At 33.9% G+C, this 26,892-nt stretch overlaps 1 protein-coding gene across 1 annotated transcript in view; it reads right to left on the bottom strand.

The window, feature by feature from the left end:
- The window catches only part of LOC119836977 (orexin receptor type 1-like), a 96,665-nt gene that overhangs the window by 18,458 nt on the left and 51,315 nt on the right, over positions 1 to 26,892 (bottom strand). Inside the window, exons 2-3 of the mRNA XM_038362452.1 lie at positions 18,483 to 19,247; positions 3,342 to 3,489 (exon numbers count right to left, since the gene is read on the bottom strand). Coding sequence (XP_038218380.1) covers positions 3,342 to 3,489; positions 18,483 to 19,163 — 829 coding nt within the window. The 5' untranslated portion in view covers positions 19,164 to 19,247. The remainder of the gene's footprint in view (positions 1 to 3,341; positions 3,490 to 18,482; positions 19,248 to 26,892) is intronic.

The following is a 26,892-nucleotide window of genomic DNA, read 5'->3' as shown; positions in this document are numbered from 1 at the left end:
TGACAGATTCGAAATTCAAATGTAATATTTTTTTATAATTAAGTGTAACAGTATTTATGGCCAGACTAAGTATACTGGCAGAATATATTTAAGAATATCAGTCTCCCGCAACATCCGACTTAAGAATGCTTAAGTATTTGGAAGTTTCTACGGAGATTTGACTGAAATGCAGGTGAATATACTAGGACAAAGAAAATAGCGTCATAGAGGACGAATCTAATAAAACAGCGGCTGCAATAAAGACATTATTATTCAATTCTTAAAATCTTGTCGTCTCAATTAAAATTCTTAGTTCTTGCATTACCGTTATAAATATTAAATCTTTTTGATGAAATATTTGATCGACAGAATTGTAGACTTTTGGAATACAAGAATTTATAGTAAATATGAAAGAATAATTGAAACGTCTGTTTGTTATGCTTTCACGAATCAATAATATGGCTTCTGTTTGTTTGAACTAGTTTTATTGGAAAAGGGAAATTTTGCGGCTTTTTCCAAAAATAGTCTTCCAACCGCACTTTTGTATGCTACACTCAATTGTGAAATCTCTTTGATTTTACGCGAGTATTATACATTTAGAAATTAATAACTTTTTAACGGATTTTTAACGCGATTTATTCATTATATTATTAACCCGACGTTTCGAACACTTTACAGCGAGCGTAGTGACCACCGTTAAAAAGTTTTTAATTTCTAAATCTCTTTGAGTTATTGAGTGCTTAGAAATTAATTATTAGAAGAAATTCGTTTGCTGATGCGATCTTGGTTGGAAGAATAATTGCAAGCCAATTTATTCCCAGAACAATATGACATGATTTCATCATCAAATATTTTTTCAATTAGCTATATAAAAGTAGATATCAAAGATATGTTTGCAATGATTTGTGTATCAGGAATACACCATGTTATAAACAAATATTCAATTACCGTATATAAATATCTCGTATTCGGTTATTAAATTTACTTTGCGCGGTTTCGATAATTCTATTATTTGTTTGATTCAATTTAACATCTGATTTGAGTTATGGTTTTCTGTGGGAAACACAGCAAATATATGTGGAATAAATTTGTACTGGTAATCACTACATAGTATAAAACAATGTTTTCGAACCTATGAATGCTTAAATCTTTAAAACTTATCAATGGATTTTGATGGGGTGCTTTTTAATAGATAGAGTGGTTCAAGAGTAAGGTTTTTATGTAGAATATCTATTAAACTTCTTCAAATTTAACGCGTGGAAAAGCTAGTAAAAAAAAAAAAACATCTACTGAGTTTCTAGACGATTCTTCTCGATAGAAGCGAATGACTTTTCTGAATTACTTGTTAAAGTTTACATGACTGACAAAGGTTTTTGAGTGTGAGTTTTTCAGTTTGATTCAAATATATTCCCTGTGTATTATATATCTACACTACAGTGTTTGACAAAATGAATTCCTTTTTTTTTTAATAAATTCAAGTGTTCAAGCACCTCAGTAATCGAAGGTGGCCGAGAGGCTAGGCGTTGCTACGGCTTGGAAAAAAGACGCGGCTTCGATTCCCGCGTGATAAAATTTTTCCTGTTCTTTAAAAATTTATCAATGTGAGTTTAATTTGCTTTAGCTTCTCTCAAAACCTACAACTTTTAAAATCTTGAAACTGATAAATAAATCAATGTACGACTTTATCGTAAGGCTTGCCTATTAACGCCCATACATACAAATAAATCTTATAATATTACTTACAAAATACTAATATACACTTTTGAAGAATTTAATCATCGAAATATATTGAAATTCAATTCTATGTCAGATATTTTTCATTTAATTCACACCGATATAACTTCAACTTAAACACAATAAATCGCGTTCAAAATAAAGTCTTTAAATCCTAAACGAACGAAGCTGGTCTAACACAAATTTTAATCAAAATGTACCCCGTCATAAGATCTGAAAAGTTTTGAATTTAAGTTTGTGACACTAAGTCTCAGACAGATGGATATGATGAGATTAATTAACATCAATCTCAGTTATTTGGCTACGGGCGGAGTGGAGTTAAATTTTGGCGAGAAGTCCCTCACTGCCGTGAAAACTTTTTTGAAGTATGTTATTGTCGTTTTATTGTTTTGGGATTGACTATTTTAATCTACTATATAAAAATAAGTCGGGTTTTCCTTCCTGACGCTATAACTCCAGAACGCACGAACCGATTTCCACGGTTTTGCATTCGTTGGAAAGGTCTCGGGCGCCGTGAGGTTTATAGCATAGAAAATTCAGGAAAAATTTCAACTGAAAAGCGGGAAAATCATTTTTTAAATACAACCATCTGGTGGTGAAACGGAGTTCGCCGGGTTTGCTAGTTGAATATATATATCGTGTTTTATGATTTTTTTTGCGAAGTGTAAGTTCATTTTTTGAAATAAAATTAATATGTGTATATATATAAGGTTCAATTTAATTGACTAAGCTTTATTTGCCACAGCAAACAAATAGAATTATATATTATCTGCAATAACATAAGTTATAAACCATAGAAACCTATTTGGTATTATGGGATTTTTCCGTTGTGTCCATTCACAATTTAAACCACGATTTCGTATTTAAATGGTTTATTTCACCAGTTAGTGAGAAACGTCATGTACAAATATTAAAGAGACAAATAACACAATGTAATAACACAATGAGGTCTAAAATATATATTACTAGCTGCGCCCCGCGGTTTCACCCGCGTAAGTCCATAACCTGTACGAATATCGAAATAAAAAGTTGCCTGTATGTTATTCCAGTTGTCCAGCTATCTATGTACCAAATTTCATTGCAATCGGTTGAGTAGTTTTTGCGTGAAAGAGCAACAAATACACAAACATCCTTACAAACTTTCGAATTCATAATATAAGTAGAAGTAGGATAGGAAGTAGGATGCAAATAAAATATAATAATTGCGTCTCAACTTAAACCCGTGCCTAGTGCGCATTAAATCTTAACGGTCTCTTTTTTGAATCTGACTGGTCAAGCGTGTTGCTTTTTCAAACGTCACAGATAACAGAAAATACAGATAATTAAGGTGTAAACGCCACAGTGTATTCATACCAAAGAACGTGACGTGTGCGCTGCGAAGTACGAGTATGTAGAATTAAATAATTTTTAACAGATAACATCTATAATGTAATAACTTAATGCCCCGGCTCCACCCGGGTAATCATTTATCGTAATACAGTAATATAAACTATCCTATCTTTTAAGTGGGATCAAACTGCACATGGCGTTCAAATTTGATTAAAATCGCTTAGGCAGTTCAGGTGTCCAACGCGGACAAACAATGTGACATAATTTATTCATATTAAGATGTGACATTTAGCACTTACTGAACAACAGTGACAGCACCCATATAATCAAGATGGCGGTCTTCGCTCGGCTGGTTGTGGATTTGAATTTGAGCGGGAAGCAGATGGCGTACCAGCGGTCCACTGAGATGAATGTCAGTGTCAGCACTGACACTGTCACTGATACTGACTGAAACAAATAAAATAAATTGAAAACACCCATACCTTTATTTGGCACCAACTTGTATTCTTAGTCTGTACTTTGTAATATTTCCTTTTGGTGTGTACAATAAAGCATTATTCATTCATTCGTTCATTCATACAGTAAGGAACAAAAATTAAAAGTTGTGTCAAGTACAAATATAAGTAAGTAAACGCTCGTCCCGGGTCCACGTGGTATTAAGATTCCTGTTTTTTTCCACGGGAGCATTTAATCGGGATATAAATCCTATCACTCAAGTCAGCTTATACCCTGTCTGTATACCGAATTTCATCAAAATCCGTTCAGTAGTTTCATCGTGATTTTCGGTCAAACATACAAAGAAACAAGCTTTCACATAATATTAGTGTGATGGTGCCATATAAGTTACAGAGAAAGTTACTGTATCACGCGGTCAACAAAAATCGTGTATCCTACTATCCTACTAATCCTACTAATATTATAAATGCGAAATTGTAGGGATGTGTATGTGTTTGTTGCTCTTTCACGCAAAAACTACTGAACCGATAGCAATTAAATTTGGTACGTAGACAGCTGGACAACTGGATATAGGCAAATTTTCCCGATATTCCTATGGGATATAGACTTACGCGTGTGAAATCGCAAATAGCTAGTAGTCTATAGTGACTGATCGCTACTGTCATCTTGTAATTTGTCATTACCGCTCAGGTACTCCTTGTAAATTTACTTGGAGACGAGACGGAAAAAGAGGATACCTTTAATACATAACTACGTGCGTTTAAACAGAAATACGTACGTTCAAACCTCCTTATTGTAATTTATGAGACCAGTCCCCACCTTTAATTATAAGCGTACAGAGAGTGAAATGTCTTTACCCTCCAGCGCATATTATGTGGGGTGTTAGAAACATTACGTGATGTACATGTGTATATCTGTATATAAAGTTCTCGTGTTGCAATGTTAGTAACCTTGATCCTTCGAAACTGTTGGACTGATTCTCATGAAATTTTGTCTGCATATAGGGTAGGTCTGAGAATCAGCCAAAGTCTATTTTCCATATCCCTAAATGATAAGAGTAAGAGCATTTGGCGAGTCAGCTGGTATACACCAGATATATATACATATACACTATATATACATATATATACATATACACTATAACTATCATAAAAAATAACTGACTAAGTCACCGCATATGGGCCACAGATTCCTACAAATTGCTACCATCGGCATCAATTTATGTAGTTTTCATACATTTTTTATGCATGGTTGACTCTGTGGCCGGCACACGCTGCAAAGCGTTCCTTACAAATCGTTTCTTGTGGCTGTCGCTTGTGGCCCGTGGACGACATTTAGATAGACATACTCCAGTACACAACACAAACCACAATATTATAAATTATAGTCGAAACACTATTACATGATAAGATAGAATGAGCGATTTGCATTGTCCACTGAAAATGGGTAAATGACTTGATAAATGAATGTGGAGTATATAAGCCTAAATAATCTATCTATCCAATATATAAAATTCAATTGCTGTTCCTTAATCTCGATAAAACTCGAAAGTGGCTGGTCTGATTGTTATAATCATGGTTTTGGTGCATTCCGAATAGTCCGGGGATGGTTTAAAAAGTATAAACGATACGGAGGCGGGCGAAGCCGAGAGCGGGGAGCTAGTACATTCATAAATACATTATTTATACCAAATATATAATTTTGATTTATGTAAGGTCTAGGTCTATTTCCCTCTGCTAAATGCTTTCATTACGTTTTATAATCAAGCGCCATAGCAATCGACTGCCTAAAAAATCAAATAAAAAAAAAGATGAATTAATACAAAAAAAAAAATAATGGATGTGTGATATTCCGCAAGTAGAAAACAAAGATATTGGATTCTTTATTTTCCTATAATGTCCTATAGAATTATTTTATATCCGCCTTTGAAACAGCTTTAGAACTTTTGGGCCATTAGGCCGGCCATTAATTATGAACTTCACGCTGGTTTGCAGATGAAATGTAGCAAATATCTTGTGGGTAAATTTATATTGCGCTTTTTGTAAGTGACTGGACTAGAAGAGCCAAGAACGGATTGTTATGTACAAGAAATAATATAATGATATGAAATCTCTCTGTTTCACTGGTCAGTTTTCATTTTAACGCTTTTGTTATCTTCATCAGTATTATTGTAACAGTCTCCTTTAGACTCGATCTTCATCGACTCCATACGGGCAGATTCAATTCAAATTTTGTACGCTTTTTTATCGGTGACGTTACAAAATTTATTATTGTAGTGCAGTGATTGTTAGTTTATATATCTTAATAATATGCTTATTAGTTTAAATAATCAAAACTTTACATTGAATCAAAACTTTGAATGAAATATGGACCTATTCATTCAATGCGTCAAAGTCTGTCTGAACTAATAAATTTTAATCACAATTTAAACGTACTTTCCCTACAGGTGGCACTACATTCTACTCTGTATAGTGAAGTCCCGTGTCCCCTACTGGGGTATGGGGCAGATGATATACATCTGTTTCACTGATCGATTTTCTTTATGTACAAGTAGGTGATCAGTCTTCTGTTTCCTGCCAGACCGAAACATTTTTTTTTTATTGTCCCCACCGGGAATCGAACCCAGGATCCCTCGGTTCTACGCTCACGCGTTTACCACTGTACCAAGGAGGCGTCATATTTAAGTACTAAAGTTTTAAGATATTATTTAGGCAAACAGATAGCTATTATATATTATGTAAGTATGACAACCACAATTTGCGGCTTAGCATACAACGTTAAATCCGCGGTAACCACTTTGTAGTCCAATAATGCTATTAAATGATCAATCAGATCCAATACAGAGAAGATCCAAACCCTAACAAGGTCTCTAACAATTACCATTTGGCATTTACCAAACGGAATGTCCCTGCCTACGCAACTGCTACGATTTATCTACAATGCTACGTGCGCGCTACAGTATTTGCTACGCCACATTGTATCTGCTACGCTACAATTAACTGAGAGATTTCTCAGTTAATTGTAAGAAAGATTGATGTATGAGTTTATCCAATGACATTAATAACAATCCTATCCTATCCTACTAATATTATAAATGCGAAAGTTTGTAAGGATGTGTGTGTGTTTGTTGCTCTTTCTCGCAAAAACTACTGCACCGATTGCAATGAAATTTGGCACGTAGATAGCTCGACAACTGGAATAAAATATAGTCAACTTTTTATCCCGATATTGATACGGGACCGATATTGATATTGATACAGACTTACGCGGGTGAAACCGCGAGGCGCAGCTAGTAACAATATAAATAGAATTATATTTGCGCTGTGTTAAGAAGTAAGTAGTTAAAGAAAAAATGTTTTTCGTAAACATAGTATTTGAATTTATATTCTCAGCTATTATAAATTACATTAAAATTTTCGATCTAATCCCAATTTATACTATGATAGTGGTATCGTTTATTTATCAGTATTAATAAACACTATTTTAAAGACGATAGCTGGAAGAAAAGATTTTTGATATCAGTCCAGTAGCTCTCTAGCTACTGTTAGCATTATATCTTCTTATATATAAAATTCTCGTGTCACAATGTTAGTCTCTATACTCCTCCGAAACGGCTTGACCGATTCCTCTGAAATTTGGTAAGCATATTGGGTAGGTCTGAGAATCAGCTAACATCTATTTTTCATACCACTAAACGATAAGAGTAAGGCAGAACAGCGTTTGCCGGGTGCAGCTAGTAATTGTTATATATATTTTAAATCCAATTAATAATTAATTAACAATTATGATTAACGTTAAATCGTTTATGAAGTTGTTAACTTGGAAGGTTATTCAGATTAAAGAAAGATGAAAGACGGAAAGGTTGTAAAATTATTTTTATAGGTAAAAATAGCAATTCTGTACTAAATGATTTTATTTATTACGTAATAAGGAAAAAATAAATATAACACAATCATAATTACAATTTAGCATGACAGTCTTTATTGGCCTCCATTCTTCGCTTTCTCAAAAAGAAAATGGTTGGGCTTATAGAAAATTCTGGACACATAGGTACACTTGCGGAGAGAAGTGTTGTTGAAAATATGAATATATGATCTCGTTCTAATTTAAATTGATTACTTATTATGTTAAAGAATTACTTATTTTCGTGTACATTTGTAGTAAAAAGTGTATTATGTTTGGAGTTTAATTTTTTTTACCAGCACCCGTGGCCCCTTCACTAAAGCGGCTCGACGGAACGCAGTGGGGTTTTATTCGGTCGAAATCCGATATAAACCACGGCTCTTTCCCCGAGGGCCGTGGGTATCTATGAAAGATTTCCCCGTTCTAATATAAAAGAGACGGTAAATTTGTAACGTATTTATATTGCAGTCGAAACTCTGGGTGGGAAGTTAATAAGTACAATCACAAGGATAAGTGATTCTTGAAATATGTAATGATATCTTCCCAATTACGACAACTTATTTAAATATATGCATTGAAAATTTTAAATAATGTTCGTATATATAATTGGTTCTGTAAGAATTATATTAATTTTTATGTTATGAGAAACCATGTTATTTTATCAAATGGTATAAAATCAGATACGCTACGAAACGAAGAATGGGATGCAAATAAACAATTGAACTGTAAAAAAGATAAATATGTTATGAAGGAGTTTTATCCCATATTAGTCATACGGGGAGACGTGTAAGGTGTAAAAGTTTGTTGTAAGGTGTTCAAAATCGCGTTTAAAATCCGTTAAAAGTATTTTATCTCTAAATGTATATGTATGTATACTCGTGTAAATTCAAACGCAAGAAAATACTCACATTTATGTCATGTATATATATATATATATATATATATATATATATATATATATATATATAATAATAATAATTAAGTTATATTAAACATTATTTATTTATTTTTATTATGTGTAAAAGAAAGCAAAAAACTCATTGTAATACTGAATTTTTATTACCAAATCTTGCATCATTTACGTCATTTGCGTGTTTATTACGTATTTTCGACCTAATGTTTAGTAAACGAATAATATATAAAGACAAAAAACCTTCGCTATAAATATTATTATTATTATTTAATAATGTTGCAATATCTTGCTCCCACTTTTGGTAGTAAAAACGTAAGATACTTTGTTAAATGGCTCTGATTCATTTATAATTAATTTACGTCATTACGTGACATTCCTATAATTAAAATTTATGATAACACAATAACAATTCTAAAGCGATGCGCAATTAAAAATAATTCAAGGACCAAGATACAACACGGACAAATCAACCAACTACTTGTTCTATTGTTGAGTTATTTTCGATATAATTCAATATTGAAAGAGTTTTGTGAGACTTCGTAATTCGTATTATTACATTTTGTCTCGCTCTTCAACCGACGTCTCAAAAGAAGAGGTTCTCAATTAAACTGTTATTGTTTTGTTTCGTTATTCATTAACTCCATGGGTTTACAAGTGGGATGGGATTGAAGTGGTTCCTCATTGGATATTGGTTGCATTTGGTCACTTTGTGAGAATTTGAAAAGATAAAGAAAGATAAAAGAAAGGTACTGTTTAAAGAAGAAAGTTACAAGCAACCTTTATACGTGTATAACGGAGGTATATTTATTTAGGTATATTTATGTGATACTTTTACCGTGGTTGCCTGGAAGAGATCACTTCTAAGTGATAAGACCGCCAAACAAATTGTTCCCTTTATAATAATAATCATTACTATTATTGCTTTTAAGTTTCCTTCCATGTACAATCTTGTTGAAGAGATAAATAAAAATAAAAATAAATAAAATGATATCAAGATTCCTTTTTTATCCCAAGGGAGTATTTAATCGGGATAAAAAGTATCCTATCACCCAATTCAGCTCATACCCTGTCTGTATACCAAATTTCATCAAAATCCGTTCAGTAGTTTCAGTGTGATTGACAGTCAAACAAACTTTAACATTTATAATAGTAGTGTGAAATTAAATTTAAATTTAAATTCCTCCGGCCTTTTTTGTATTGTCGATCATCTTGAATATGATATTTAACACAATCTATAGTAGTTTCTATTCTTTCAAAATTTCTCATTTATAAAGCATTTCAATACTATAAAACTAAAAATTAAATACGATCTATAGTATTTTAATAGTCAAGGCTTTTCGTTTGATAACCATATTGAGGGAGTTGTGAAAAAATATTTAAGCTATGGCCGCCATCGCCGACCAGTTTTTATCAAATAAAACAAAGAACAACCGCAAAAAAACTCTTTCAATTGAAAAACGCATTGAAATCGGACCAGCCCTTTGACAAATTATATACATATATTGACGTCAATCTAAAAACACCCACGTTTTTGTGCTGGGGCTAAAAAATATAGACTTGGCACTAACTTAATAATTGAAACTTCAAAGTGAAAAATAAAATGCACTGATAAACAACCAATTTAGTCCCAAAAGAGAACAAAATAGTCCGAAAGTGTGAGTCAAGGTCGAATCCACGTAGCATCGCGACAAACACGATGCAGAATCAAACAAATTAATGCGATAGTACAGCTCACTCAGCTGAATGAGCCAATCGAAACTGACCTTTAGCACTGAGCAGCTTGGTTGATATTCGATTTACAGCGGCCAAATTAATTATACGGCGATTGAGGTATTCCTTAACGATGGCTTCACTTCCATACTTTGTAAGCTTACGCCTCGTAAACATTTAAGGGACATTAAGTGGAAAATATAAACAATACACCAGTATAACTTTCTGTTGATTTTATTTTATTAATTGCGAATGGAAAAGTTTGCGAAGATGTTCGCATGCGAAAAGGGAACCCATGTTATGTTATTTCCTTGTGTTTGATTTTGCATATATCCGATTAATGTTCCCGAGTCAGGAAATTGAAAATGGATGTAAAATTAACTTCATCTTTCGGGTGGTAATTGGATATTAAGATGTTTTATAGCAGCCGCCGGGTTCTATCAATATATTTGTTTAATATAATTTAATATTAACAGAACAGTAATTAAGGCTAGGTCATATATACATATAAAACAAATACAAATAGTGCGGTCCCGTATCGCCTAGAAAGGGGCAGGTTATATACACGTGTTTCACTGATCGATTTTGTTTATGGACAAGAAGGTGATCAGTCTTCTGTGTTCTGCCAGACCGGGACATTCTTTGTGGGTCTGCACCAGGAATACCGACGACCCCTTGCTTCTACTCACGTGTACCACTTTGGTGAGTATGTAAATACTAGCTGCGCCCCGCGGTTTCACCCGCGTAAGTCCGTATTCCGTTGAAATATCGGGATAAAAGTTGCCTATATGTTATTCCATTTGTCCAGCTGTCTACGTACCAAATTTCATTGCAATCGGTTCAGTAGATTTTACGTGAAAGAGCAACAAACACACACACATCCTTATAAACTTTCGCATTTATAATACTAGCTGCGCCCCGCGGTTTCACCCGCGTAATTCCGTATCGCGTAGGAAAATCGGAATGAAAAGTTGCCTATATGTTATTCCAGTTGTCCAGCTGTCTACATACCAAATTTCATTGTAATCGATTTAGTAGTCATTGCGTGAAAGAGCAACAACACACACATCCTTACAAACTTTCGCATTTATAATATTAGTAGGATTACTAAATAACAGTAAAACGAGTATACACATACATGTCTTGTGAAATAAATTGTTTACTCAAAACTTTATTCAGAATATGTCTCTATGTATATATTGTAGATCATAACTGCATTGCAATATAACCCACGTCATAACAGCTTAATTCCTTTAACTTTAAACAACATCCAAGTAATATAACTTAAAACAAGTCGTTCCCTTTTAAGTTCGCCTTCTAACTTTGTTACCTGGACAGTACAAACTAGTCACAAAAAGTAGCGAAACTACAACTACGACTTTATTAGCCCGAATTGGGGAGCCCTGCTGGAAACAAAATACGACCCTACAGAACACTTCAGAAGCCAGAAAGTTTAATATTTATCACTTCTAAAGCTTCGAGAACATTACTTTGACGAAGTTTCTAGAACTCGTAAACAATTCCCAAAAGAAAATACACTCCGAGTTACGTTTTTAAAATGGTGGCAACGCGTGAGACGCAAATTCCTTTGCACGTGTTTGTGAGGTTATTGAGATTAATAGAACCTTTTTGTTTATTTTATTTGTTATTTTATCATCATACTCGCGGAAGGAGCTGGTGGATTGCCTGACGGTAAGCGCTCCCACCCCCCCCATGAACATTTTCAGGCGCAATGCTTTACGCCTCTGGAATATTCTATCTGGAATCTCTAAAATGGATTTTTGTAGATAAGATGGGATATAGAAAGTATTGATGAAGGAAATAAAAAAAGGGACATGAAAGGGTAAGGAAAAGGATACCTAAGGAGCCCCGTCTCCCACATTTGCCGTACGAATCACAGTAACATTTACATTCTATTTGCATGCTTGCATGTTAATGGTTAACATTCAAGTTATGAAACTCTTTAAGTGTGTGGGACGAGCATGCTTTGTTTGACGCGAACTGGGCCAGCTCGCACCGCGGAAGGTAAGTTTTTAGCCTAAATTAGGCCTAGGCATTAAAATAAAATAAGTAGGGATTGAATTAAAAAATGATTTACTAGTAAGCATTTCAAAGGTTTTTTTTTTATTTAGTAAAAGTGAAAGCATTTTTTTTATTTTATTAATATTATATCTTATTAAATCTATGTATTTGCTATATCTATGTATTATGAAATTTTTGCTTCACATATCTATAATAATTAAACATATACCTATAGTATACACCACCTACCTATGCGCTTTCTCTGTATTGTTTCTTTGTTTTCGTTGCCCGGAAGAGATGGCTCTGTAGCTATAAGGTCGCCTATCATGTAATTTGTATTTTTATTCTGTACTTTATAATATTTCCTTTTGGTGTGCACAATAAAGTATCATTCATTCAAAAGTTAGCACTAACATTTTTGCTAAAGTGCTAAATATCCGAACTAGTATTATATTTACGAAGGAGGTTTTTTTAGTTTTTCTTTTTTCACGTCGCAGTGTTGCGATTTTGTGGCCTTATTTTTGTGACGAGAAATAGTAAGACTTGGCAGTGACGTAGGCCACATTCGCGGGGAATCATCTCATATCGAAAAGTTAAAATATTAATAATGACTAAAACATTCATCAACATATACATATCACATATAAATATACTATTTAAATACGTTAACTTCTATCAAACCAAATAAATGTATTATATGATGATAGATCATCATATAATACATGTATTTATAACAACATAATTTATTCATTACATTATAATATAGTTGTTTACATCTGTTGTAGATAACTTAAATGTCCGAAATACAGATACATAATATGAATAGTTTCTTTTAAATGAGCGATTTAATTAACTTCAATTCTAAATTTAGAAGCTTTTCAGTTCTTTGACAAATATTCACCAGTTCTAATTTCCCCAACCTTTTCTATATAATATATTTTTCACTTTTTGTTGAAATAAAAACACTTGAAGTCTCTGCCAAGGGGGCGATATAAATTTATATTTAAATAACCATTTCGCATTAGATACATTCACATTTGCCAGCTTTAAAAATATCACAAAATAAAAAAATAAAATACGTTCATACAAATAGGCAATATAATGATATACTTTTTAGCTTCAATGGTTCAGTCGAATTGACTTTGTAATCCAGTAGAGCTCTGGGAGCTAAGCTTCGAGAACCTGTCAAGGCAAAATACGGATCTGAAGTAATTCCCGCCAATATTGCTGAGGGATTTAAATGCACAAACAAATTTATGCTATAAACTACTTGCAAATAGGAATGAAACTCGTTTAAATGCAAGTCGAAATTGCTTGCGTACGTTGTGGTATGGCTATTTGACTTTTTTTACTAATTGTTGCAAATTTAACCTTTAAATTCTTAACGAAAGGAATTATGAAATACTAGCTGCGCCCTGCGGTTACACACGCGTAAGTCCGTATCCCGTAGGAATATCGGGATAAAAAGTTGCCTATATGTTATTCCAGTTGTCCAGCTGCCTACGTACTAAATTTCATTGCAATCGGTTCAGTAGTTTTTGCGCGAAAGAGCAACAAACACACACACATCCTTACAAACTCTCGCAGACGTACCTACCTAATGCCTAAAGGTAGCGAGTGTGACGCATTGGCACATTCTAGGCAGTAATTATTAGGTGAGAACTAGTTTACTTTGTCATTACCTTCGTCTAGATTCTAGAACAAAACATAGCTATAAAACAGCTGTCCAATTACCTATACTACGACCAAACTTCGCTTGTATATTGTTGACTTATTTAATTTGTTAATTCATACCGGTCTGTAATAATTTTGTAAAAAAAAATCTTATAGTGTCTGTTTAATGTTAAAAGATAGCCAATAGATAGATTAATATGAAAACATTTCTTCGTCACCGCATATGCATTAACAGAAATATAGAAAAGAATCTTAAGTGACGTCATAATTTACAGTACGAAAATAGCATCATATTTTCCCGCCAATTTCTGTGACATCACTATTTAGAACATCTCTTTGGATGTTCTGCTGTCCCGATAGAACTTGAGGCACCAAAATTATAAGAATGAGAACATTGCTTTCGTCATCGCATGCACTGGGTCAGCAGAAATGTACAGAAATATCTTTAGTGACGTCATATTTTACACATATAGTGTTAAATTTTCCCGCCAAATTCTGTGACGTCACCATTTAGAACATCTTTTGGATGTTCTGCTGTCCTGGTAGAACGCGAGTCACCAACAATATTAGTATGTAAAACATTTTTCTCACCACCGAATATACTAGGTCAGCAGAAATGTGTAGAAGTACCATCAGGAACGTCATAATTTCACATTTTCGCGCCCATAACTACAACTTATCCATTTGTTTATTTTCCTTGATATTTATTTATTTATTCATTCTGCTTTACTTCTTTTAAAATGCGAGCGAGCCTCTACGAACGTATGGAAGAGTTCCTGTCTTTATCTCATGTACTAGGGTAGCAAAAGTGCGACGCGTGCGAAGAACTTACGTTCAATGACATCATAATTAACTATCTACTATGTCCTCATTGAATTTTATCTTAATCTAGCCCATAGCACTCAGGATACAAAGCCAATGATGGAAGAAGTTTTAAGATCCATCCAGTAGACCCACAGATAACTCCGTTCAACATAACAAGAGAGGGCATCTGGCATCTGCCAACCATTTAGCTACCGTGATGGATTATGGGCAGCTCCTCATAGAAAGCCTGTGTCCCTGCAGTAACAACGAATATGCTGTTCATCATCATGATGATGAAGAGTGGGAATCTGAGGTGGGTCGCCTGATGGTAAGCAACCATCACCGCCTATAAACATTTGAAAAGCTATTAAAAACTTCAAGGTAATAAATTATGATTTATGATTCGTATAAGCATATTTATATCGAGTAATGAGCCAAAACACGTACAAAATTCTTATAGCTTCGTGTGTATCTTTAAATGGGCAGGTTATTTAATCGTCATCATAAATATGTCGGATGGGAAAATTAAATTCATGCTCATGAAATATGAATTTTTATTAGGGAAAATTGGTCGGAACAAGGTTGATTGATATTACGCTATTTGAAAGCAAACATGACGAGCAAAGATGAAATGATTGCATTTAATATACAAATAATATTGACTCGTTATTTTACCAAATATGAGCAATTTACTGTCCTATGTTTATACTGCTGAAATGTTCGATGTGTGTATGGTACATACCTTTAAAATTATCTTTACTCGATAGCGCCAAATGACTGGGTTACGTTTTTCAGTATGTTAGTATCATTAGTATGTTTTATTCTGTATAAATAGATATAATATATAATCTAAGAATATATTCTGTATAAGATACAATGTAAAAAAGAAAGATGTTTTTTGTTTGCTTAATGTGTGTAGGATTCATCTTAAGAGAATCTCTGTTCAGGAGTTTACGCTGACGTCTTACAACAGTACTAATTCCAGTTTAAAATAAAAACAGAGCTTTATAGATTGTATAGTATTATGCCTTTTATACACTGAAACGAGAACTGCCGTTAGATGTTACGGTAACTCCTAGGGTTATAAAAATTAGAATGAACAGTTTTGCCCCTTATTGTCATACTGAATTCCTTGGAAATACTAGGTCAGAATGATAGTTTAAATATATTTTTTTAGTCTATTTAGCGACACCTCTTCTTATATATGTGTGTTTTGTTATCTATTTTCTATCTGCTTCTTAATTGTTTACTTGTGTGTAAATCAAAATACGATAAATTGAAAGCTTGATATCCATTTATATATTTCTATACCTTGAATTTCTATCGGACCATCTATCAAGGGCGCATTTCCTAATATAATTGTAATAACAACGTTAAATGCGACGTTTCTAGATAATGTTCTACTGTCAGTTACGAATATGGATTCAAATAGATGATATATTATAATGTAACTGAGAATTTACAGACACGGAGTAACACAAACTTTCTGAGTTTGAACATTAAATGTAACTATGCTAACGGGAGTGTCAAACTGTCAGTTTTCTATTAAACTAAAACAAGGTCGAATAACGTAGATTGCTTCGAAGTTATAAAATTGTTTTACAAAATTGATCTATCATTGTTATGAGGAATTAACATTGTCTTCGTATTGTTTTCGAAACGATACAGCTATTTCCTCTAATGTACAAAATATTTTGGCTTTTTCATAGATTAAATATAGGTTAGAAGAATCGATTTAGAGTCAGATAACATATTTTATTATTATTTATTTGGGATTAAACAGTAAATCAGTAAGAAATTATATAAGAACAACTCAATCTAGATACAGATAAGATATGAAGTAATTTTTAATGAATGATTTGTTTGAAATGAAAACTAAACTAAAATTGGGTTTTTATTTAACGAACTTGGGCAGATCATCAGGTCGGGCTGTGCGTTGATAGATCACTGAGTGTAGTTTATATATTTAGTAAAATACTGGCAAAAATTTATAAAAAACATCTCGTTTTTTAAAACTTTAAGTACAATGAGAGACAAATCATATTTATAAGAATGAAACAATTACAGCACTAAAAGCTTTTAGCTATATTTTAATAAAATAACGAGGAAATATTATTTTATAAAATATAATGGAAATACAAAACTTGGTTAGTGCATATAAAAGCTTTTAATTCTTGAAATGAACTATTTAACATTAGGACCTAAGATCCTTAATAATACTAACGTTATTAAAAAAACTTTTGGATAAAAATGTCTTCATTTGAAAATGTTATAATAATATTCACAAAAATACAACAAAAAAATCGGTCAAGCCCGAGTTCTGCTCGCGACACTAAAGGGTCTTACTTATTACAAAAAATAAATCACCCATTCAATTTATGACACTGCCAATCGTTGTTTAACCACAACTGTTAACTATTTGTTATTATATCGGCAACAGTTATAGATCATCTCTGAAAATATAAACTGGCTAAAGACGATTCATGGAATACAGCCTGGTGACAGACGGACGAACGAACAGCAAAGCTTTTATAGAGTACCGATTGACCTTTTGGATAAGGAAACAAAACATTAACAATCAATTTTTAACTATTTTTCATTTTGTTTTAATTAAAATGGAATGAAGAAAATAACGATTCAAAATGTTATTTTAGTTTCAGTTTAATTAATGAAAAGACCGAAGCGATAGGAAAGGAAATCGTTACTGAGATAGCATACAAAACGTCTCGCTGCTTCGAAAGTACGGTATAATTGCATTGCTATACAAATGCTTTCAGCATTTATCTATTAAAGATTTTGATACGAATTTACAAGAAATAGGTCTAAATGTTTTAGGTGAAAAGTATCACACCCCCACAGAAGACTGGCGTGAAATAGCATACTGCTGTGTTTCGTTTGGTGAGTGGGGGAGCCGGAGACCCATATCCTTTTCCTTCTCCTACCCAGTCCTTTTCTTTATTTCTCTCGCCAAAATCTTAATCCCTTCCCAATTTAAGGTCGGCAATCCATTTGTAGAGGCGTAAGGTCTGTAATTGACTTAACGCCTCTACAAATGTTCATGGGCGGTGGTAGCGCTTACAATCAGGCGTCCCACCAGCTCCATTGCCGACTGTGACAAAAAAAGGGATTGTTTAACTTATAAGAAATTCATCGCATCACGTGTAATCTTTACACGGTAGCCGATCACGCTTCGGCACGAATTGGGCCAGCTCGCACCAGGAAGGTACCACTATTGAAAACATCTATCCAATGTGTCCACCTTTCTAAAGGACTAAAATAATCATTCAAACTGATAAATTTTAGATAAGTATTTGGAAAATCGTTACATAATGGTGCTGGCCTCTGAATTGTTAAAATAAATAGAAAGAGTTACATATTTCTTTAAGCTGAAACAAGATGATTCAGCAATACAAATATAGATCAAATAAAACGCAATGACGCATATTTATAATACTTCGTACATAACGAATGGTTCGAATTCATTGTTTTGACTGAGTCTGTCTCTATTTTAAAAGCAATTTGTTTGGCGAAATTGTTTGTTGTTTCACAATCCTTTTACTAATAGCATGATTAATTATCGTCTACTTACGTTATAATCGATTGATTTTGTATTGTTTAAGAATGCTTCTAAAAATAACACTGCCTTTTGGAAGAAGTTTTCTTTTATTTTTCAATGCTACTGTGATTATCGGGTTGTGATGTGTGTGTATTTAATTTCGTTTATTCTTATTAAGTATCTTGTTGTATCAATATTATTAATGTGAAATTTTGTGAGGATAGGTGCTGCACTTTCAAAACGGGCCAACCAGCCAAAGATAGCTACCCTCATAAAATGGCTGATAAATATTTTTTTCCAACTTCCTTTATATCATGAGTATTAAGTGAAAGGTCTTAACTAAGAATTTACGTGATTCGGAAGTTTTATAAATTTTAATATAATTCATGTAAATTGCCTCACCTGGAAGTACAAAACAATTCTGCACATAGCGGTCCCAAAGAACCAGGTCTCCGTCACGTCCCAAAGAACTGTCGGAGGCAGGCAGATCAAGATCACCATGAAGTCTGCCACCGCCAAATTCACAATGAAATAGTTCGTCACCGTCCTCATCGAGTGGTTTCTGTAAACTGCTATGCACACTAACGCATTGCCTATCAGACCAATCACAAACACAATCGCGTGAGTCGCTATCAGCACCCATTCATACGGTTGCGGGTATATATAATCATTGAGCATTAGAAAATATTCCTCTCTTGTCATATTGCAGTATTCGGGATCACCCACACACGGCTCGTCCGTGTAATTATACGGTTCATAGTAAACCGTGGTGTCATCAAACGCACTCGTCGTGGAATCATATTCTTCAATAGAATTAGTATCAACATTTGTATCTTCTATTTCTTTAGATTTAACATTTGTATCATTGACATCTCTTTTTCTAATAACATTCTCGTCTTCTAGTTTACGTATTTTTATACTATCATTAATGACTGTATTGATTATTTTATCACTTATAATACTATCTAGATCTTTGATAAGCGTTTCATTATAAAACACTTTATCATCTACTAATGTAGTATTTACATTGAGGCTAAAATTGAATATAACTACGATGTATATGAATGATTTTGTTTTAGCCATTTTGTTTTGATTACATTGCGTAGTTGGTTAGAATTTGGAACAATTTGCAAATTTCGCTTCGTGAGTCGTTTCACTGCTCGCCATCTGTGGAGAGAGAAATTAAGCTTTAGAAAAATTTCACCAAGTTACAGTTTGAATGATAAAAGTTACGTAATGAATGCTTTTAGAATCCGGCACATTTGTCAGTAATTTTGTCAGACTTCGCGTTTTACAGCTCAATGCGTAGAAAGCATTTTCGCAAATTAATGTGAGGCGTTCATCAAGAGTAGGTACTTGGTTTTCACAAGATCGACAGCTGAGCTGATGCTTTGAAATTTTAATTGATATTTAGTTAACCCCTTAACATTGCAAACATTGACTAAATCAAAGGTTGAAACGGCAAGCTAAGTGTTGCTCAAATAACGTGTATTGTTGTTCAAATATTTCCTCATTTTAAACAGTCAGTTCCAGAGATCTGCCCTCTTTTGTTAAATTTTGTGAAAATTTAAGACGTCATGGAATACGAGGGAGGGACTGTAAGTCTAATAAATGTACCTACTACAAAAGGAAAGTAGTAGGGAAATATTCACACAATATGATAATAAACGAAAATAAAAATAAATATAATAGATTGTCCGAGTGTTTGTCATTTTTGAGACAACCAAACCAAACATTTAGTGAACAAAAAAAAAGTCCGGTAGCCATATGGAAGTTGTAAGTATTCTATTAATCATTGACAATCAAATCATATTTTATATCGTGTTCAATCTCACAACACCCACAATTTTATCGAATAAGGGCTCTTTCATCATCACTTTACAAGTATATCGAGTCAGTTCTTTCAACACACGAACACAATGATCCTAAAACATTGTTGAACTTGAAGCGACATAAATCAAATGTATTTTGTGAACAATTGGGGTCAGAAGCGTGAGTCATTTTTATACGCTTTGTGTGCGTAATTAATTTCAACTGAAGGGACAGTATTGTTGGGCTACGTCGCGTGTCATATTAATGAACAGGGCTTGTTTTTGGGCGAAATAGCGGTGTTTTTGCTGGTTATTTGGAGCGAGTGAATCTTTAAAGTAGCATGCGATGTTTTTTTCATTCCAATAAAAAAAGGAAATTATCGATTCGACTATGATTTTTTGACTTTGTTACCTCATAACTTATTCCTGGGTAAACCGATTTTGATGATCCTTTTTTTTATCTGAAAACTGAATTAAAATCCCCATTTTAATTAAAGGGGATTTTAATAAAAGGGCCATTTAAATTTGGTCTAGTTTAGTCTAGTTTGGTCAAGTTAGCAGGCAGTTTTTTCATTTAAAAAAACATTTTTGCTTTGTTTTACCATTAGATATTATAACATAAATGACCTATAAAATTATATAAAATATTGATATCAAGTTTCACGATAAATTTTCTCTATCTAAATAAAAGTAGACTGACATACGCAAAGCAGTAGCCATTTAACCACCTGTGAAAATTGAAGTGAATGAAAAAGTTTCGAGTTTCATTACGATTAATTGAGTGACGTCAGTTGTAGATAGGACGTTAAATCATAAGCTACTTCCTCGCAAACGATTTATCAATTTAATTGTCTGGTTGACTTGGTCGGATGTGGTGAAATGTTGAAAACGAAACTCGGTTGTAAAACTCATTTAAAAACATCTATAACCGGTTTGAACACAACTGATTCGTAGATCTCATTAGTCGAATTCACAATTGATATATTTGAGAACAATTTGTTTCGCATGATTTGAAAGCTATTCGAGGTTCGATGTTATTAATATTTAAGTGACATAAGAGTCAAGTATAACTTAAATCCTACTCTCCTACTAATATTATAATTGCGAAAGTTTGTAAGGATGTGTGTGTGTGTTTGTTGAAAAAACTACTGCACCGATTGCAATGAAATTAGACACGTAGATAGTTGGACAACTGGAATAACATATAGGCAACTTTTTATCCCGATATTCCTACGGGATACGTACATATGCGGGTGAAACCGCGGGGCACAGCTAGTCGTAAATATTTTTGTATGTTTTATTTTTAAGTTGTTTTTACTGAACACTCTTAAAGTGGGAGTTTCACACCACTCCCAACAGAAGACTGTTGTGAAACAGTAGTATGGTATTGTGTTTCATAGGGCAAGCGGTGGAGACGGAGGTCCGTTTCCTTTTCTCCCTTCCCAGTCTATTTGTCCTTTCCAGTCGTTAAAACTTTCCTTGTTCCTTACTCCTTAAAAGCGGGCAGCGCATTCGCAGAGCCACTACCTCTGCTCAGTTCATAGGCGGTGGTAATCGCTTACCACCGGACGAACCACTACCACAGTTGCTATGGCATAAAGAATCACTCGTGTCACTAAGAGTCATTAGAATGTACGTATTCAAGCAATAAATAAATGAATGAGAATTTGAATTTGAACAATTATATAATTGTTTATTCTACACGCGTGTTTTCAATAGTATATTAAAATACATTTAACTACATAGTCGTTTACATAACCAGCCAAATCTGTTGTCATTTAATTCAGTCTGACTTCTTTTTTTTTTTTTTTTTTTTTATGTCATAGCGGGCTGCTGAGCTGGTGGTTCGCCTGATGGTAAGCGATCACCACCGCCCATAAACATTCGCAAAGGTAGTACTTCGACTTCGAGGCACTATACATTTTATCAATCATTTTTATGCTGATAGCCTGTACATTGACTAAGATAAGCTTGGCAACTAAAATATGGAAACCGTTGACACAATATAGTAGACTTGATACATATTTTCATATCCTTTGATGAAAAACATGGCTCATATATAACAGAGTGGTTGTAGCCCGTGGTTTTGCCCACTTCATGCCTGATGCCACTTTATGCCTATATGAAGCCTTCTTCAATGAATAAGCTATCCAACACTGAAATAATTTTTCAAATCGGACCAGTGGTTCCTGAGATTAGCGTTCAACAAACTATTCAGCTTTATAATATTGGTATAGATTCTCCGCAGTCGGTTAAAAATATGCAACAATGTAAACATCGAACAAGCCGGGAAATTATTAATAGAAACAATTAAGTCATCTGCGGTAATACACACCGGATGGCAGTTTTCAGCTGGTGGTATAAAAACTGAAAGCACGGGATGTTTGTTTAGGGCTAAAAGCATTCCTCTAATATATTTGTGAATGTTCCATCTGATGAATTGAATGTTTCGGAAGGAGATGTAACGGAAAGTAATGTGATATACGTGTATTTGTTCAATGTCGACGAATAATTGAAAACAGTTATTTTAGCATTAAGATAAACCATCTTCAAATATGAAGAATTAACGATATTTTAACGTATTTTTAACGCAAGTTGTTGATAATTTTATTTAATCCGACGTTTGGAATATATTAAGGCGATTGTGGTCACGCGGAGACTGAGAATAAATCGAGTTTTAAATCCGTTAAAAAGCCTTTAATTTCTAAATCGAACACAAAAATACGTACGCCTTAAATTTGCCAGAACTAGACTAAATTTAAATGAGGCCACCATGGGGCCACACGTTAGGTACGTTTAAAATAAAAAAATCATCAAAATCGGTTCAAGCAGTCAATCGTTGTGAGGTAACTAATCTAAAAACATAGTGGAATTGATAACATATGTAGTCCTAATCTTTTGAAGTTAAGTACTTTCAAAAGGCAATAATCGGCCATATTTATGTAGGTATTCCTTTTGGAGAAAAATCCTTAAATGCAAGAATAAATTGTGAGATAGCAGTAATAATTACGAATTATTGTTTTTAAATTAGTTAAATTGTAAATACATTATAAAATCTTTTTTTTTGTTCCGCGTACAATATTGTATAGATAAATAACTTAACCTTTATGAAAAATAGATATGAACCACCGCAAGGAAACAGACTTTCAAATTAAAAAACATATCAATGTTCGTCTATTGATTTGGGAGCTACGATACTACAGACAAATAGACCAAAGGTAGATAGACTTCATAACATCCCTATCTATGCATCGGATGTTAAAAACAGCTATTTACGTTCCATTCTAGAGTAATTGAAGCACCAATACCAAAGGCAAAAAGCCAAGGCCTGGTGTCTGATCAACTTTTCTTCAACCTCTAAAAACATCTATATTCGTTCGTCTGTGTCTTGGTCACGTATCAGAGCTTAAATTATTTACTGCTGAGTTCATGGACAAAGGGCAGAGGGAAGTAGGCGTGTTAATGAAACGCGTGACAAATGATATATCTGCCTGTAGAGTGGAATACAATGTTAGGAACTTTTTGTTGTGTTATATTCTGGCTAGCCCAGGTAACTGTGTGTGCTCTGAAAGGGAATCTTGTTACATGACCGTTCTACTCCGCTCCTATTGTTTGTGGCGTGTTGGTATATAGACTCTAGCCTTCCATTATTAATGGACTATCAAACGCATAAAATATTTTCGAAATCGAATCAACTGTTCCTGGGAAAACGAAACCGAACACAGAAGCTTACGCTTCGGTTTTATTATATTAGCTTTGAGACATAGCTAGAATTACATAATGTGTCCTTAGAAAACATGTTCATAGATTATTTCCATCATCAGCTCATGTTTTTCCCGCTGCAGAGACACAGGCTTCCTATGTGGGTGAGACACAAATCGACGTTGGAGTGGTTCAGGTTAGGGTGCAGTTGGGTAACGTATCTTAAAGCGTTTGTTTTGAAGCGATATTTCGGTAGTGGTAGCAGCGGTGGTTCCACATCACCACTGCTCTACTGAAACAGTGAAGGGAAACATGTCGAAAAATCAAAAGTTCGACGACATGCGACATCTGCACAGTCTCATGGAGGGGAAAGCGTCGATCTCCTATAGCACAGGTCTAGTACCCAGTTTTGTCGATCGTCGTGTCTTTTTATTGTAAATTTGTTTATAATGTATATGTATGTAATATGTATGTATATTATTAAATGTGTACATAATTAAATAAGATTTAAACATCAATATGCGACATCTGCCAACCCGCACTAGGCCTGGCAGATTAAGGGTTGAACCTTCATAGAAGGCCCGAGTCCCTGCAGTGGGAACATATATGGACTGATGATGATGATTTGGGTAGTGTGTAAAATTTAATATTTTCCTCTTTCGTCTATTTAGAAGCAGGTTTTAACAACTGGGCAATAAATAATAGCTGGCCATAATTCATGGAGCGGAAAAAAACAATCCATCGAAGTTGCTTGAAAATCAAAGTCATCGTTGGGTCTATAGTGACTGGCATACACGAATATAATTTACTTCGATACATTTTCACTTATAATTTTAACGTCACTCTAACATATAAAACTAATCAAATTTATTTTTACTTTATGTATTACTTTTTTTTAGTGAATTATGTTAAAAATTACAAAACAATCTACTAATATTATAAACTGTAAATAGATATATGAATGTTAGTTACTCTTTCACGCGAAAAAGGTTACCTTATTTGTATGAAATTCGGAAAGGAGATAGATTACAGGACTTACAGATTACTGGACTAGCATATAGGCTACTTTCTACCAGCTCCCACGAGTGTGACGCCGCGGGTAACAGCTAGTATAAAAGATAATTCACTGAGCCGTAGTATAGCGAAGCCAATTAAGCCACTCATAAACCCATCTCAGTTGTTGAATTAGTTCTACTCTCTTATTCAAGTGATACTTCACGAAGACTGCATCATCGAATAATATGACACAGTATCGTGTTATACCAAAACTCATAACCGGTTATAACCGCTTTCGACTGCTTTTTGTGGTCAAAAGTGGTTTAATAAGGTTTTCAACTGGTTTAGTGGTAACTAAGGTAGTTGATCAAGATTGCTTTAACATGAAAAAATCTTATATATAAAATTCTCGTGTCACAATGTTAGTCTCTATACTCCTCCGAAACGGCTTGACCGATTCCTCTGAAATTTGGTAAGCATATTGGGTAGGTCTGAGAATCGGCTAACATCTATTTTTCACACCCCTAAATGATAAGAGTAAGGCAGAACAGCGTTTGCCGGGTGCAGCTAGTAATATATAAAATTAAGAAATAAACACAATTTTTTGATCACAGTCATATTCTTTCAAAATAATAAAATTGCTGGCACTCATCGCCGCAACCGTGTCACGCTCGCTTCGCTCGTCACTTCGATAACATTTTTACACTTACATCTATGTATCTACTATCGTGTTTTTGGTGTGTGTTTAAAATAATTTCCAGTTAAAAATCGTTTTGACTTTTTAATATCATAGCGAGCAACTGAGCTGGTGGTTCGTTTGATGGTATGCAATCTCTACCGTCCATGGACCTCTACGAATGTGCTGCCCGCTTTTAAGGGATATGGTATGAGGAAATAATTGACTGAAAAGAAGGAATGGACGTGGAAGGGAGAGGAAAAGGAAACGGGCTTCCGGCTCTCCCCGTCGCCGGATGATACACAGAACCATGCTACCATTTCTCATCGGTTTTTTGTACTAGTGTGGTACTTCCCCGGTGCGAGATGGCCTAATTTGTGCCGAAGCGTGCCCAGCATATAATACTACACTACTACATTCTACACAAAGTTTTGAGTTAATATAAAAAAAAAATGTGTGTGTGAGGCTCACACATAATAGAAGTGAAACTTCAGTAAATCGACAAAAGAATGAATAAAATAGTATGTATATTTCTGTCTCATTCTTTGCCGGCTTCATTCTACACATTTTTGTATTTGTATATCTCTTACCTGTCGTTTTTCCGTTGCATCAGGTTTGAAATCACAACCATTCTAAAGAAGTTTCACTTCAAAAACTGCTCAAGTCATCCTTTTAAAGTAGATTATGATAACGAAAACACCTTTTTATGTAACCCAAGGATATACAAAGTACTTTAGACATTAAATCTTAAATATTATACCGAAAGGTTACATTTATCACATGTCAAATCCCTTATCCGATGTTTGATCAGATGCATGCACTCCATTAGAAAGTAATCAAGGAGGAGAGATTTATCTCTGATGCAATACATTGCTTCTTACATACAAGGATTGTAGTGGAAATATAGTATGTAGAAAGCAATGAACAGTAAATGTGAAAATATTGTCGCTATTGAATGTATTATGTCGATCTTGAATTATGTCCATGAAATGAAATGGTAGAATATTTCTTAAAGCTGTATATTTGAATACAACGAAACGTGTTTAGTACTAATCTAAAATGGAAGTAGTATGTTTTATTAGACCTTGCTAGGTATGGATATTTCCACCAAAAACAGGAAAAAAATCCCACTAAAATCACCTCATCCGTTTGGAATCTACGATGGCAATGGAGCTGGTGGGACTTACGCCTCTACAAATGGATTGGCGACTTTTTGGGAAGGGATTAAGAAAGGATTGGCGATAGGAATAAAGTTAAGGACTGGGAAGGGTAAGGAAAAGGATATGGGCTATATAAGGATATGGAAATTGAAAAAAAGCTAACAATACCTATTATCTACACAAGCGGAGCCAGAGAGAACGGTTAATTATTCGATATACAATAATATTTTTGTCTTTCCATCACTTTTTATAATACCGTTGGATCCAAGCCATTACGGTTGGGTCCGAAATAAAATTCGAGACAGTAACATTTTTACAGTGTGACCAAAGTATGTCTGTCAAAATATAAGAGAATGGCGTGCTATAAAACGATTTGTTTTATTGATTTAATCGCAGCAATAACAGAGGTACCTACAAGGTGTTGTGGGTCGCGGACGTACCGACCAACTGTCGTGGTTCACTAAAGC

The sequence above is a fragment of the Zerene cesonia genome, chromosome 26 (assembly GCF_012273895.1).
Source record: "Zerene cesonia ecotype Mississippi chromosome 26, Zerene_cesonia_1.1, whole genome shotgun sequence".
NCBI classification, from domain to species: Eukaryota; Metazoa; Arthropoda; class Insecta; order Lepidoptera; family Pieridae; genus Zerene; species Zerene cesonia.
Note: the sequence above shows the minus strand (reverse complement) of the source record. Positions and strands in the feature narration are given on the sequence as shown.